The sequence below is a fragment of the Periophthalmus magnuspinnatus genome, chromosome 4, assembly GCF_009829125.3.
Source record: "Periophthalmus magnuspinnatus isolate fPerMag1 chromosome 4, fPerMag1.2.pri, whole genome shotgun sequence".
Lineage (NCBI taxonomy): Eukaryota > Metazoa > Chordata > Actinopteri > Gobiiformes > Gobiidae > Periophthalmus > Periophthalmus magnuspinnatus.
This window is the reverse complement of record NC_047129.1, coordinates 33,392,844-33,408,161: the sequence shown is the minus strand read 5'-3', so window position 1 is coordinate 33,408,161 and position 15,318 is coordinate 33,392,844. Positions and strand designations below refer to the sequence as shown.

Genomic DNA, 15,318 nt, shown 5'->3' with positions numbered 1-15,318 from the left:
ATAAAACTAAACTAAATGTATGAGAACAGACCGAGACTTTCAAAATAAAACTAAACTAAATGTATGAGAACAGACCGAGACTTTCAGAATAAAACTAAACTAAATGTATGTGTGAGAACAGACCGAGACTTTCAGAATAAAACTAAACTAAATGTATGAGAACAGACCGAGACTTTCAGAATAAAACTAAACTAAATGTATGTGTGAGAACAGACCGAGACTTTCAGAATAAAACTAAACTAAATGTATGAGAACAGACCGAGACTTTCAGAATAAAACTAAACTAAATGTATGTGTGAGAACAGACCGAGACTTTCAGAATAAAACTAAACTAAATGTATGAGAACAGACCGAGACTTTCAGAATAAAACTAAACTAAATGTATGAGAACAGACCGAGACTTTCAGAATAAAACTAAACTAAATGTATGAGAACAGACCGAGACTTTCAGAATAAAACTAAACTAAATGTATGAGAACAGACCGAGACTTTCAGAATAAAACTAAACTAAATGTATGAGAACAGACCGAGACTTTCAGAATAAAACTAAACTAAATGTATGTGTGAGAACAGACCGAGACTTTCAAAATAAAACTAAACTAAATGTATGTGTGAGAACAGACCGAGACTTTCAGAATAAAACTAAACTAAATGTATGTATGAGAACAGACCGAGACTTTCAAAATAAAACTAAACTAAATGTATGTATGAGAACAGACCGAGACTTTCAGAATAAAACTAAACTAAATGTATGTATGAGAACAGACCGAGACTTTCAGAATAAAACTAAACTAAATGTATGTATGAGAACAGACCGAGACTTTCAGAATAAAACCAGATCAAGACTTTCAGAATAAAACGTAAACATTCTGAGCAGTGACACATGAACAGGCTTTTCACAATAAAATCCTCCAGTGTCTCTGGGTTAAACCTGCGTTTGACCCGTCCTCAGTGTCCCTCCAGTGTCCCTCCTGTGTCCCTCCAGTGTCCCTCAGGTGTCCCTCCAGTGTCCCTCCAGTGTCCCTCCTGTGTCCCTCAGGTGTCCCTCCGGTGTCCCTCCAGTGTCCATGTGTCATCTGTCGTGTCTTTTTGACTCATGTGGGACAGTGGAAACAGAGACACTCGTCCCTCTGTTCGTTTAATTTAAAAACAACAACAACAAAGAGAAGAGAGAGTTTGAGTCTGGGAACGACTCCATGTTATGATCAGCATCTGTGAGTTATGTAAGGAAAGGACGAAAGAGAAGAGGGAGGGAGAGGGGGAGGGGGAGGGGGGAGAGGGAGGGAGGGAGAGGGGGGAGAGAGAGAGGGGGGAGAGAGAGAGGGGGGAGGGAGGGAGAGGAGAGAGGAGAGGGATGGAGGAGAAGAGAGAGGGAGGAGAGGGAGGGAGGAGAGGAGAAGAGAGAGGGAGGAGAAGAGGAGAGGGAGGGAGGAGAAGAGGGAGGGAGAGGGGGGAGGGAGGGAGAGGGGGAGAGAGGGAGGGAGGGAAAGGAGAGGGAGGAGAAGAGAGAGAGAGGGAGGGAGGAGAGGAGAGAGGAGAGGGAGGGAGAAGAGAAGAGAGAGGGAGGGAGAGGAGAAGAGAAGAGAGAGGGAGGGAGAGGAGAAGAGAAGAGAGAGGGAGGGAGGGAGAGGAGAAGTGAAGAGAGAGGGAGGGAGGAGAGGAGAAGAGAAGAGGGAGGGAGGGAGGAGAGAGACAGAGGGAGGGAGAGAGGAGAGAGACAGAGGGAGGGAGAGAGGAGAAGAGAGAGGGAGGGAGAAGAGAGACAGAGGGGGAGAGAGAGAGGGAGAAGAGAGGAGAAGAGAGGAGAAAGACAAGAGAGACAGAGGGAGGGATGGAGAGATGAGAGAGGAGAAAGAGGGGGGAGGGAGAGAGGAGAAGAGAGGGAGGAGAGGAGAAGAGAGGAGAAAGACAAGAGAGACAGAGGGAGGGATGGAGAGATGAGAGAGGAGAGAGAGGAGGGAGGGAGAGAGGAGAAGAGAAGAGAGAGGGAGGGAAGGAGGAGAGGACAGAGACAGAGTTAGAGAGGGAGGAGAGGAGAAGAGAGAGGAGAGAGAGGGAGGAGAGAGAGGGAGAGAGGAGAAGAGAGAGGAGAGAGAGGAGAGAGAGGGGAGAGGGAGAGAAAGGGAGGGGAGGGAGGAGACGAGAGAGGTAGAGAAGTGAGAGGAGAGAGGGAGGGAGGAGAGAGGGAGGGAGAGGCGAGAGGAAGAGAGGGAGGAAAGAGGAGAGGAGAGATAAAAAGTGGGAGATAAAAACAAAAAAAGAGGGAGAGAGAGAGAGATGAAAGAGAAAAAGTGAGAGGAAATAAAGATAAACAGAGGAGAGAAAGAGGAGACAGTGATGGAGAGACTGAGGCAAACTGTGTCTCCGCTGAGGACACACTCTTTACTCCTGCAGCGTTTATAATCAACACATCACTATAGATCTGCGGTGGTGCAGTGGGTCGAGCATCTGCCCATGAACCAGAGGGCGGCCAGTTCCGCACTCAAAGTTAAAGTGTAGAACTAAAAGTGTCACGATACTAAAACTTCAAATAAAAACACACTTTCTTTAGACGATACTCTGTGATTTTCCACGTTAAACGGTCGTACTTTCTTTTATTTTCCCATGTTAATAATGTTACTTCATGCAGCTTTATCTTTTGAGAGCACAGTGTGAATCTGTCCGACCGTTTTTTCACACGGGACATTTGAACCTTCGCTCTTATCCTCGCTCTTTCCATAACCGAGTCCAAAATAGACGCCACTCACAATATCACAAACTAAAGTGTGATGGAGTTATTTTAGGCACCGAGTGGGACGAAAGATAATTACACAGAGACACAGGGAGGGCATCTGACACACACGGGGAGGGCATCTGACACATGGGGAGGGCATCTGACACACACAGGGAGGGCATCTGACACACGGGGAGGGCATCTGACACACACACTCACCTGTCTGAATCTGAAGGAAACCCACAGAGCCAGAAAAGGCATGGTGACCTCAGCATTTCAACTCCTCAAAACTCAGAAAAAAAACCTCCAAAATGACTAATTCTCTCACAAAATCTTTCCCATGATCCTCGGCGGCGTGCTGTGGCGTGCCGTGGCGTGCCGTGGCGTGCCGTGTTGTGCCGTGGCGTGGCGTGCCCGGCCTGTGTACTACGGCTGGAATAATCACATTGAAATTCTACAGTGAAACTAAACCTGCCTCTCGTGGCCTGTGTCCAAACACTAGTGCTCCCTCTGCGGCCAATCAGCTCGCAGCATTTCAAGGGCTGGACCGGAGGCTGCGCTGTGATTGGCTGAGAGGAGGGAGAGGGGCGGGACAGAGGAGGGTTAACTCTTTCAGCGCTGGAGGTTTGTTATTTACACGAGAAAAGGCTGAGCGAGACTTAAGGAGGGAAAGTATTTAATCAAAACAGATAAAGGACGAATGTACACGCTGATGTCATCGACGTGAGAATGTACGCGCTGATGTCATCGACAGGAGGGTGTGATGCTAACTGGAGGCACTGCTCTGTCTACGGTTTGTTAGACTTTAAACTGAGTCTGAGTTTTCAGATCTTAAAACTTTTTGGGCAGTGTTTATCTGTTATAGTGAGTACCCTGTAGATGTGAGTACCCTGTAGATGTGAGCACCCTGTAGATGTGAGTACCCTGTAGATGTGAGTAACCTGTAGATGTGAGTACCCTGTAGATGTGAGTAACCTGTAGATGTGAGTAACCTGTAGATGTGAGCACCCTGTCATTGTGAGCCCCCTGCAGGTGTGAGTACCCTGTAAATGTGAGTACCCTGTAGATGTGAGTACCCTGTAGGTGTGAGTACCCTGTCATCGTGAGCCCCCTGTAGATGAGAGTACCCTGTTACAGTGAGTACCCTGTTACAGTGAGTACCCTGTTACAGTGAGTACCCTGTAGATGTGAGTACCCTGTAGATGTGAGTACCCTGTAGATGTGAGTACCCTGTAGGTGTGAGTACCCTGTCATCGTGAGCCCCCTGCAGGTGTGAGTACCCTGTTATAGTGAGTACCCTGTAGATGTGAGAACCCTGTAGATGTGAGTACCCTGTAGATGTGAGTACCCTGTAGGTGTGAGTACCCTGTCATCGTGAGCCCCCTGCAGGTGTGAGTACCTTGTTGGAGGCCATCTCGCTGACAGAGTGCCTGGTCTGCAGAGTCTCCAGTTGGTCTAAGCACCAGTCCAGCTCCTCCATTGTTTCTATGGCCAGTTTCTGGTACGGCTCCTCTGGAGGGTCAAAAACAGAAGAACAAAGATCAGGGACATTTATGAAACTGAAACAAACACAGACGTGACTGAGATTCTCCACAGCTTCAGCTCCAGATGAGGCTCATGTGGAGACAACTGTGAGTGTCATAGCAACCAAAGAGCCAATCAGGAGAGAGGCTGTTGTCGGGGAAAGAAGGACCTGATTTGTCTGTTTTTAATGTTCAGATCTTGATTTACAGACACAATAGTTTCTGTCTCTGTCTCCATTTCTCTCGCTGTCTTTCTGTCTCAAAATCTCTCTTTCTCTTTGTCTCTCTGCCTCTGTCTCTCTTGCTCTCTGTCTTTCTCTATCTCTCTCGGTCTTTGTCTCACTGTCTCTCTCTCTATTTCTCTCTCTGGCTCTCTCTGTCACTCTCTCTCTCTGTCTGTCTCTCTCTGGTCTCTCTCTCTCTGGTTGTCTCTCTCTCTGTCTGTCTGTCTCTCTCTCTGTGTCTCTCTGTCTGTCTCTCTCTCTCTCTGTCTGACTCTCCCTCTCTTTGTCTCTCTCTGTCTCTGGTCTCTCTCTGTGTCTGTCTCTTTTTCTCTGTCTCTCTCTCTCTGTCTCTCTCTCTCTGTCTCTCTCTTCACAGACACAATAGTGAAATAAAACCTCAGGCTCATGTCGAGTTAATCTGAACATTTAAGACCAAAATGAGTCTGAAGCAGCAGAGACAGAGAGAGGACAGAGGGGACACAGAGGGGACACAGAGAGGACACAGTTTTTCAATAGAAAGTGAACTGGAGCCAGAGTCGATGGAGCAGGAAGTGCACACATGATCACTTCCTGTTTAGCACACGCCGCTAGCCGGTTAGCTCTGTCCATGTTTTAAAGACTCTAAAGGCTCAGACTCACCTGAGACGCAGGGTTTGCACGGCGGCGGTTGACTGTTACACGTCGCTCTCCTGCACAAACACATTTTAAATTTGATTTTATTGATAATCATAGAACGGTTCAAACTCGTTTATTCTTCGTGATAAAAGTCGTTTACTTGTTTCCCGCTCGGTCCTGGAGATGTGTCAACGCCGCAAAGTTACTCCTCACAGTACGGAGACTCGCGAGAACCTGCAGGACGCAAAGATCAGCGCGTTACGAAACAAAAACACACCTCAGGAAGTGCGCTGTTAGCATGCTAGCCATTGTTAGCATTACTGTGACGCTCTGGGAATTACGAAAAGTGCTCATAAACTCATCGTGGCGAGTCATTAGGATGCGCCGAATGCATGAACTCTTCACTCGAACTGAAAACGCTCTGTTCCACCTTGTGATGTCATCGTGTGGTGATACAGGAAGTGCTCCGCTGTGTTTTTAAACTCCACACACCTTCGTTTCCGGAATCATTTGGATCATTTCAGTCGTGGAGTCTCTAACGTCACGGGTCGGATTTTGAGGACTCCATTTTGTGCGTTTATATATTCATGACGTCATCTTTACTCAGCGTTGTGTTGTCGTGGCTACGGTGTCTCAAACGGGTCAAAACTGCGAAATCCCGTTTGTTTTTTTGTCATTTCAGATTATGTCCAAACTCAATTTCACAAACTACGGAAGCCTTTGTGAGTCAAATTTAGCTAAAGACGCACTGCGGAACTTTTCTGGCGTCTAAAACCTGCTTGCCTCCATGTTTATTTGTTCATTTGCCTGAAATGTTCCACAGTACGTCACTAAACACATGTACGGTGTATCCACGGAGACGGGCAGGGAGCGTGACTAGGTCGTGTCGTGTGTCAGATCTGCGGAGAGGCGAGCGAGTGCGGGGTTTGTTGCGGGGTTTGTAGCTCGGCGCAGTTGTGTTTCCTGTGACCGACCTGAGCGAACGGAGTCACGATCATGTCTTCTCCATGTCTGCAACAGAAAAACAAAAACAACAGCTTAAAAGTGAAAGTGAAACTAAACTGAAACTGATTTTTTTTTTTTTACACGTGTTTGAGCAAAATGTGTCTCGCCGCAGCACAGATATAACACGTGAACAGCAAAAATAAGCCTGCCGTGCGATGCCTGCGTCTGACCAGAAAGCGTTTTTTGTTTCCCCAGAGTCAGGAAGGGCGCAGTTAGCATGCTAGTTACTGTTAGCATGATTGTGACTCCACCCTGGTGCTTATAAACTCATCGTGGAGAGTAATTAGGATGTTCTGAATGCGTGAAGTCAGTGAGGAAGTGTTTAAAATAAAGTCGTTCCTCAGGTTTTTCACATTTTTAAACGGTAAAAATCAGGTACGGAGACTTTAAAGATGCACTACGGAACTTTACACACGTTCTGATCCGGTAATACAAATGTCGGTTGATTGAGATCCACCGATTAATCGAATAAACAACTACCTTTTATTGTTTTGAAAATACTATATTTACCCTAAAACGATGTATTAACATGTTAAAGTAGTTTCACTTTCGTTTTACATTCCCTTTGCTCTCTGTGCTAAGCCCCTCCCCCTTCAGAGCGCCATCACGACACAATCAGCTGCGTCGCACTAATGAAACTACCGCACATCACACCGGGTTTGTGAAGTCGTAGTGCGCAGTTTTGTGTCATGTTTTTGTAGATTTATGGAGGATTGTCGTGTGGGAGCGTGGGCGATGTAGAGTTGTGGGCGGAGCCTCGTACAGGGTTTGAATAGGGGTCTGGGAGAGATCTCTAGATTACTCAAACATGCGTGGATGACATTTAAAACCTGTTCAGACGTGTTTTTGGTGTTAGAACATGGGAGAAAACTAAAAATAACGCTAAAAAAATAGATTTTCCTCTTTAAGCCCTTCTGATTGGCTGATGCGGTGATGTGACGTGCTGATTGGCTGAGTGTCTCGAGTCGCTCACAGTTCACTGGCGGTAGAAGAATTCCGAGACATGGCTTTGGGAGAGAGGTCGTAGTCGGAGTCGGAGCGGTACAGGAAGGACTCGCGGCGTTGGCTGTGGGGGTAGTTCGCCTGGAGGACCAGACCGGAGCCGGGACTGGTCTGAGGGTCCAGGGGGCTGCGTCCGACGGACAGGCCATTCTCCACGTCGAACCTGCGGAGACGAGACACACGGGCGGGTTAGGGACGAGCGTCAGCAAAAGAATCGAAAAACAGAACTCATTTCGGAACTAGATACTTGTTTTCCGCAGGTATCGGTACAAAAAAAAAAATCAAAAAAATCATTCAAGTACAGTTTCTGCCACAGCTGCCCCGGAACGGACAAAAAAGTGGCTGCCAATCTGTGCCATCAGCCCCTCTGACACACACCGACACACACACACCCCACACACACACCACACTCACACTGGACAATGTGTGTGAAGTGTCAGAACAAGGACGTAACAACAGTGTGCGTCAGAGTCACTGCTGCCCCCCTGTGGCTCCTGGTGTTCACTGCAGTGTCCACTCGAAGAACTGACCCAGTCCAGAAAAAAAAAAGAAAAGAAACTGGACACTGACCGGACAAGAGCGACTTTTTTAAATCACTTTTTTATTTGATTTTGTGCCGACATGTTGAACTTTGTGTCGGTTTTTGTTCCGTGAGAATCGGTTCAATAATCGCAGAGATATTTATATTTATATGTAACATAAACCAGGTCACACGTCTGGTCTGACCTCTGACCTCTGACCTCAGGGTCAACGATGGACCTGATCCTCCTCTGCTCCTCTGTCCCTCTCTCCTGCTCTGTCTGTCCTCCTTTCTCTCCTTCTCTCCCGTTTCCTATATCCCCCCTTCCTCTTCACTCTGTCCCTCTCTCCTCCTCTCTTCTCCATCTCCGCTTCCTTTTTTCCCTCCCTCCCTCCCTCCCCCTCTCCTCTCTCTATCCTGTCCTCCTCCCTCGCTCCCCCTCCTACCTCTCTTCTCTCCCTCTCCTCTTTTCCTTCTTTCCTCCCTCCCCCTTTCTCCTTCTCCCCCTCTCCTCCCCCTCCTCCTCTCTCTCCCCCCTCTCTCCTCCCCCACTATCTCTCCTCCTCCCTCTCTCCTCTCCCTCCTCGTCTCTCTCCCTCCTCCACTCTCTCCTCTTCTCCTCCTCCCTACCTCTTCCTCCTCCACTCTCTCCTCTCCTCCCTCTTTCCTCCTCCTCCCTCTCTCTCCTCTTCCTCCCTCTCTCCTCTCTCTCCTAGTCTCTCTCCTCCTCCTCCCTCTCTCTTCCTCCTCCTCTCTCTCCTCTCCTCCTTCTCCCCCTCCTCTTTTCCCCTCTCTCCTCCTCCTGCCCCCTCCTCTCTTCCTCCTCCCTCTCTCCTCTCTTCCTCCTCCTCTCTCTCTCTTCCTCCTCCACTCTCTCCCTTCCTTCTCCACTCTCTCCTCCCTCTCTTCCTCCTCCTCTCTCCTAGTCTCTCTCCTCCTCCTCCTCTCTTCCTCCTCCTCTCTCTCTCCTCTTCTCCTCCTCTGTTCTATTTTTATCTCCGTTTCGTTTCATGACTGAAACATGGATCGACTCAAATTGACCTGATTCAGAGCCGCCGGGCGACTCCGGCCTCTGATTGGCCTGATGCGTCTGAGGGGGCGTGGCTACTGAGGGGGTTTACCTCAAACGCCCCCTCCCCCCCTCCTCCTCCCCCCTCTGCTCCACTACAGCCCCCCCTCCCCCCTCCCCCCTCCACTGTGACGCAGACGAGAGCCGTGATGTCACAGGGATAAAAATAGACTGAGAGAAAAGAGAGAAAGAGAGAGAGGAGAGTAAAGAGAGAGAGCGTAAAGAGAGAGAGAGGAGCGTAAAGAGAGAGAGGAGAGTAAAGAGAAAGAGAGAGAGGAGAGTAAAAAGAGAGAGAGGAGAGTAAAGAGAGAGAGGAGAGTAAAGAGAGAGAAGAGAGTAAAGAGAGAGAGAGGAGAGTAAAGAGAGAGAGGAGAGTAAAGAGAAAGAGAGAGAGGAGAGTAAAAAGAGAGAGAGGAGAGTAAAAAGAGAGAGAGGAGAGTAAAAAGAGAGAGAGGAGAGTAAAAAGAGAGAGAGGAGAGTAAAAAGAGAGAGAGGAGAGTAAAGAGAGAGAGGAGAGTAAAGAGAGAGAAGAGAGTAAAGAGAGAGAGAGGAGAGTAAAGAGAGAGAAGAGAGTAAAGAGAGAGAGAGTAGCGTAAAGAGAGAGGAGAGTAAAGAGAGAGAGGAGCGTAAAAAGAGAGAGGGAGAGAGAGAGAGACAGAGGGAGAGAGAGAGAAAGAGGGAGAGAGAGAGGAGACAAACTCAGCCCAGACTCGCACTGACACAGGGGGAGGGCATCTGACATAACGACACTTTAAACGTGTCTTGAGTTGACTCAAACTGTGACTTTGCTTCTGTTTCTGTGATAAAAACATTTCAAACATTTTTACTTCAAACGTCTGAGCGATCGAGTGGAGGACTTTAACACTGCGGAACATTCTCCATGGAGACGGACACGTTTGAGTCAGGTCTGTGGAGAGGTGAGCTCATAGTGAGGATACATCATGTTTTTAGTGTAAAAAAATGTGGAAAAAACAGAAGCAAAATGAAAAAAACAGCAACTTTATATTAGTTTATTTTTGTTTAAAATGTTCCATACTGTGGCTTTAAATAAACCCTCTTCACTCCAGTTGCTAAGGAGTTTTTTGTTTTTGTCAGAAACAAAAATCACACAGGAAATGTAAAGAGAGACAGCGCCCTCCAGTGGACAAACACCTGCACTGCAACACTGTCCCAGAACAACAACAACACAACAGAACAACACAACAGGACAACAACAACACTGTCCCACAACAACAACACAACAGGACAACAACAGAATAACACAACAGAACAACAATACAACAAAACAACACAATAACAACACAACAGAACAATACAACAAAACAAAATCACACAGGAAATGTAAAGAGAGACTGCGCCCTCCAGTGGACAAACACCTGCACTGCAACACTGTCCCACAACAACAACAACACAACACAACAGGACAACAACAACACAACAGAACAAAACAACAGGACAACAACACAACAGAACAACACAACAGGACAACAACACAACAGAACAACACAACAGGACAACAACACAACAGAACAACACAACAGGACAACAACACAACAGAACAACACAACAGGACAACAACACAACAAAACACAATCACACAGGAAATGTAAAGAGACAGAGCCCTCCAGTGGACAAACACCTGCACTGCAACACTGTCCCACAACAACAACAACACAACAGGACAACAGAACAACAACACAACAGAACAACAGGATAACAAAACAAAACAACAGAACAACAATAAAACAGAACAACATAACAGGACAACAGATTTAAATAATCTTCTCGGAGCAGTACTTGAGTATTTATTCTTTTGAAGTACCGTTACTCTTACTCGAGTACTTTATGGTGACACTGATGCTCAGTTTTACAAATCGTACTCGAGTATTTATTGGGACAAGACTTTGTACTTCTACTTGAGTCATTTAAAGTAATCCCTCCCTCTCTCCTCCTCCTGCTCCTCCCCTCCTCTACTGCTCCTCTCTTCCTCCTCCCTCCCCTCCTCCTCCTCTCTCCTCCTCCTCTCTCCCCTCGTCCCTCTCTCCTCCTCCTCTCCTCCCCCTCCCTCTCCTCCCCCTCCCTCTCCTCCTCCCTTCCCTCCCCTCGTCCTCTCTCCTCTCTCCCCCCCCCCCTCCTCCTCCTCCCTCTCCCCTCTCTCCTCCTCCTCACTTTAAAAACACCTCGACCTTGGTTTTGTTGGTGGATTGTTCTTTTTTTCTGCTCTGACGTCAGTTCTGTCTCTGGATCTGCTCCAGTTTGTAAATAACTCAAACTAAACAAAAGAAACAAACGCTCTGTTCCACCCTGTGATGTCATCAGGTGCAGCTCCTTTTCCCTTTAGTTCAGAGAAAAGTGACTCCAGACCTGAAACGATCCAAGTGATTCTGGAAAAGGTGTGAAGTTTCATTTCTGTGGCGTCAGTGGGACTTTTAGTATCGATACTTGTTCAAACCGTCAAATACTAGTTTCAGATACACACTTATACACGCGCACACACACACACACACCCCCATATACGCACACACACACACCCCTACATACACACACACACACACACACACACACACAGATCCTGTTTGTTCTTTTTAGTGTGGGAAAAGTCAGATGTGCCTCAAACTCCTCAACCAGGAAGGAGCCGAGGAGGAAACGGCGCAAAGACTGACCTTAGACAACAGTGTAAGACTTATGTCACAGTAAGAACGCTCACAAAGCACAGGGAGAACATGCAAATGCTACTAACGCCACAGGGAGAACATGTAAACTCCACTAACACCACAGGGAGAACATGTAAACTCCACTAACACCACAGGGAGAACATGTAAACTCGACAGAGACACAGGGAGAACATGTAAACTCCACAGAGACACAGATAGAACATGTAAACTCCACTAACGCCACAGGGAGAACATGTAAACTCCACAGAGACACAGGGAGAACATGTAAACTCCACAGAGACACAGGGAGAACATGTAAACTCCACTAACACCACAGGGAGAACATGTAAACTCCACAGAGACACAGGGAGAACATGTAAACTCCACAGAGACACAGGGAGAACATGTAAACTCCACAGAGACACAGGGAGAACATGTAAACTCCACTAACACCACAGGGAGAACATGTAAACTCCACAGAGACACAGGGAGAACATGTAAACTCCACAGAGACACAGATAGAACATGTAAACTCCACTAACACCACAGGGAGAACATGTAAACTCCACAGAGACACAGATAGAACATGTAAACTCCACTAACACCACAGGGAGAACATGTAAACTCCACTAACGCCACAGGGAGAACATGTAAACTCCACAGAGACACAGGGAGAACATGTAAACTCCACTAACGCCACAGGGAGAACATGTAAACTCCACTAACACCACAGGGAGAACATGTAAACTCCACAGAGACACAGACAGAACATGTAAACTCCACGTCTCCATGGAGATGTGATTGTTCTGCCTGGATGTCCCACAGTGCTGCATTAAATGTCCCCACGTTACACTGTTTTCTGACGTGTTCATAAAGTCTGTGTCTCTGTTTGGTTTTGTTCTCTGGAAAAGTTTAGGAAGTGCACGGTTAACATGCTAGTCACTTTCTGCAACACGTTTTAATGTCGTTTCCTCGTCACACACAGACCTGGAGTTTTTTTTGTTTCATTCACATGTTTAACACAAACTGCAGATTTAGGCTGAAAACACTCTGTTCCACCTTGTGATGTCATCATGTGGTGATACAGGAAGTGCTCCATTGTGTTTTTAAACTCCACACACCTTCATTTACAGAATCATTTTCATTCTTTCTTTTGTAACTACCCTTCCTTTTTCTATCCCTTCTTTTCCCTTTCTCTCATTATCCCTCCTTTCTTCTTTCTCCCTCTTTCATCCTCTGTCTCCCTTTCTCCCTCTATCTCTTTTTCTTTTTCTCCCTTGTCTCTCTCTCTCATCACTCTTTCTTTCCTCTCTCTTCACTAGAATCATCTGGATCATTTCAGGCCTGGATTTTCTTTGTCCTCCTCTTTTTCTCCTCTTTTATTAGCTACTTTCTTCCTTTTTTCTTTCCCTCCTTTCCTTTCCTTCATTTCTCCCTCTCTCTGTCTCTCTTCTTCCCTTTCTCTCTCTCTCTTTCTCCATCTCCCTTTTTTCTCAGACAAAGCAGTTCTTCGGGAAACAAACGGGACACAGAAGAGCCGGGAATCAAACGGGACACAGAAGAGCCGGGAATCAAACGGGACACAGAAGAGCCGGGAATCAAACGGGACACAAAAGAGCCGGGAATCAAACGGGACACAAAAGAGCCGGGAATCAAACGGGACACAGAAGAGCCGGGAATCAAACGGGACACAAAAGAGCCGGGAATCAAACGGGACACAAAAGAGCCGGGAATCAAACGGGACACAGAAGAGCCGGGAATCAAACCGGACACAGAAGAGCCGGAACTCACTCTGAAGTCTGAGAAACTGACCCCGAAAAAGTGTGATGAAGCGACAGAAACACGGGCTGAAATGGAGAGACGCCAAACGAGAAACACGGGCCGAAACGGAGAGACGCCAAACGAGAAACACGGGCTGAAACGGAGAGACGGCGAACGAGAAACACGGGCTGAAACGGAGAGACGCCAAACGAGAAACACGGGCTGAAACGGAGAGACGCCAAACGAGAAACACGGGAAGAAACAGAGAGACGCCAGACGAGAAAAACGAGCCGAAACGGAGAGACGCCAAACGAGAAACACGGGCTGAAACGGAGAGACGCCAAACGAGAAACACGGGCTGAAACGGAGAGACGCCAAACGAGAAACACGGGCTGAAACGGAGAGACGCCAAACGAGAAACACGGGAAGAAACAGAGAGACGCCAGACGAGAAAAACGAGCCGAAACGGAGAGACGCCAAACGAGAAACACGGGCTGAAATGGAGAGACGCCAAACGAGAAACACGGGCTGAAACGGAGAGACGCCAAACGAGAAACACGGGCTGAAACGGAGAGACGCCAAACGAGAAACACGGGAAGAAACAGAGAGACGCCAGACGAGAAAAACGAGCCGAAACGGAGAGACGCCAAACGAGAAACACGGGCTGAAACGGAGAGACGCCAAACGAGAAACACGGGCTGAAACGGAGAGACACCGAACGAGAAACACGGGCTGAAACGGAGAGACACCGAACGAGAAACACGGGCTGAAACGGAGACACGCCAGACGAGAAACACGGGCTGAAACGGAGAGATGCCAGACGAGAAACACGGGCTGAAACGGAGAGACGCCAGACGAGAAACACGGGCTGAAACGGAGAGACGCCAAACGAGAAACACGGGCTGAAACGGAGAGACGCCAAACGAGAAACACGGGCTGAAACGGAGAGACGCCAAACGAGAAACACGGGCTGAAACGGAGAGACGCCAGACGAGAAACACGGGCTGAAACGGAGAGACGCCAAACGAGAAACACGGGCTGAACGAGACAAAGATAAAAGTCACGTTTCAGTTTGCGTTTCAGTAAACAGACGTGCATATTCAGGATGTGTTTAGTTCTGGTTTGAGCTGCTCATCTCCACGGAGACAGATCCTCCTCAAACACGGTGCAGCTTTAAATTAAAGCAACACAGCGTAACTTTCTGGAGGTGGTATGTTTCTCAGTACAAACGCAAAATCCACGGTGAAGAAAAACGCTTTTACTTCAGTGCATTTTGAGCTAAAAAGTGACACGTTGGGGCTTTAAATTGAAATATATCTGTACAAAAATAAAAGTGTCAGTCGTGTCCAAAGTCCCTGAGCCTCAGGAACAAGTAAAGTAAAGTCATAAACAGGATTTGACCAGAGTATTTTTACATTCCCATAAGCCCCCGCTCCCGCTACGGCTCCTGCTCCGGCTCCGGCTCCGGCTCCTGCTCCTGCTCCTGCTCCGGCTCCTGCTCCGGCGCTGGAGGAGTTTCTCGTTGGTCGGAGCAGAGTATTGATCTCAGAGGGAGTGATTCTGGTGCTGTGCCTGGTGCCACATCGATACAGGCCACATCAGGTCCAACCTGATTAAAGCCGGAGGCAGATTAGACCTGGAACAGGCCTGGAATAATCCTGGAATAGACCTGGGATAGACCTGGAATAGACCTGGAATAGACCTGGGATAATCTTGGAATAGACCTGGAATAGACCTGGAACAGGCCTGGAATAGACCTGGAATAATCCTGGAATAATCCTGGAATAGACCTGGAGAAATCCTGTTATAGACCTCGTTTAGTCCTGGTTTAGACCTGTTTAGTCCTGGTTTAGTCTTCGTTTAGTCCTGGTTTAGTCCTGGTTTAGTCCTGGTTTAGACCTGGTTTAGTCCTGGTTTAGTCCTGGTTTAGTCCTGGTTTAGACCTGGTTTAGACCTGGTTTAGACCTGGTTTAGTCCTGGTTTAGACCTGGTTTAGACCTGGTTTAGTCCTGGTTTAGTCCTGGTTTAGACCTGGTTTAGACCTGGTTTAGACCTGGTTTAGTCCTGGTTTAGACCTGGTTTAGACCTGGTTTAGTCCTGGTTTAGACCTGGTTTAGACCTTGTTTAGTCCTGGTTTAGACCTGGTTTAGACCTGGTTTAGACCTGGTTTAGTCCTGGTTTAGTCCTCACACAGATATAAGGCCCCATGGAAATAGAAAATAAAGTTCTACC

General features: G+C 47.5%; 1 protein-coding gene across 2 annotated transcripts in view; it reads right to left on the bottom strand.

Annotated features, from left to right (window-relative positions):
• LOC117369934 (cAMP-specific 3',5'-cyclic phosphodiesterase 4D-like) overlaps positions 1-15,318 on the bottom strand; it is a 40,455-nt gene that overhangs the window by 11,649 nt on the left and 13,488 nt on the right. For both annotated transcript variants that reach the window (XM_055221197.1, XM_033965278.2), the window contains exons 2-6: positions 7,054-7,245; positions 6,050-6,086; positions 5,236-5,309; positions 5,100-5,149; positions 4,113-4,225 (exon numbers count right to left, since the gene is read on the bottom strand). In XM_055221197.1, the coding sequence (XP_055077172.1) occupies positions 4,113-4,225; positions 5,100-5,149; positions 5,236-5,309; positions 6,050-6,086; positions 7,054-7,085 (306 nt within the window). In that variant the 5' untranslated portion in view covers positions 7,086-7,245. The remainder of the gene's footprint in view (positions 1-4,112; positions 4,226-5,099; positions 5,150-5,235; positions 5,310-6,049; positions 6,087-7,053; positions 7,246-15,318) is intronic.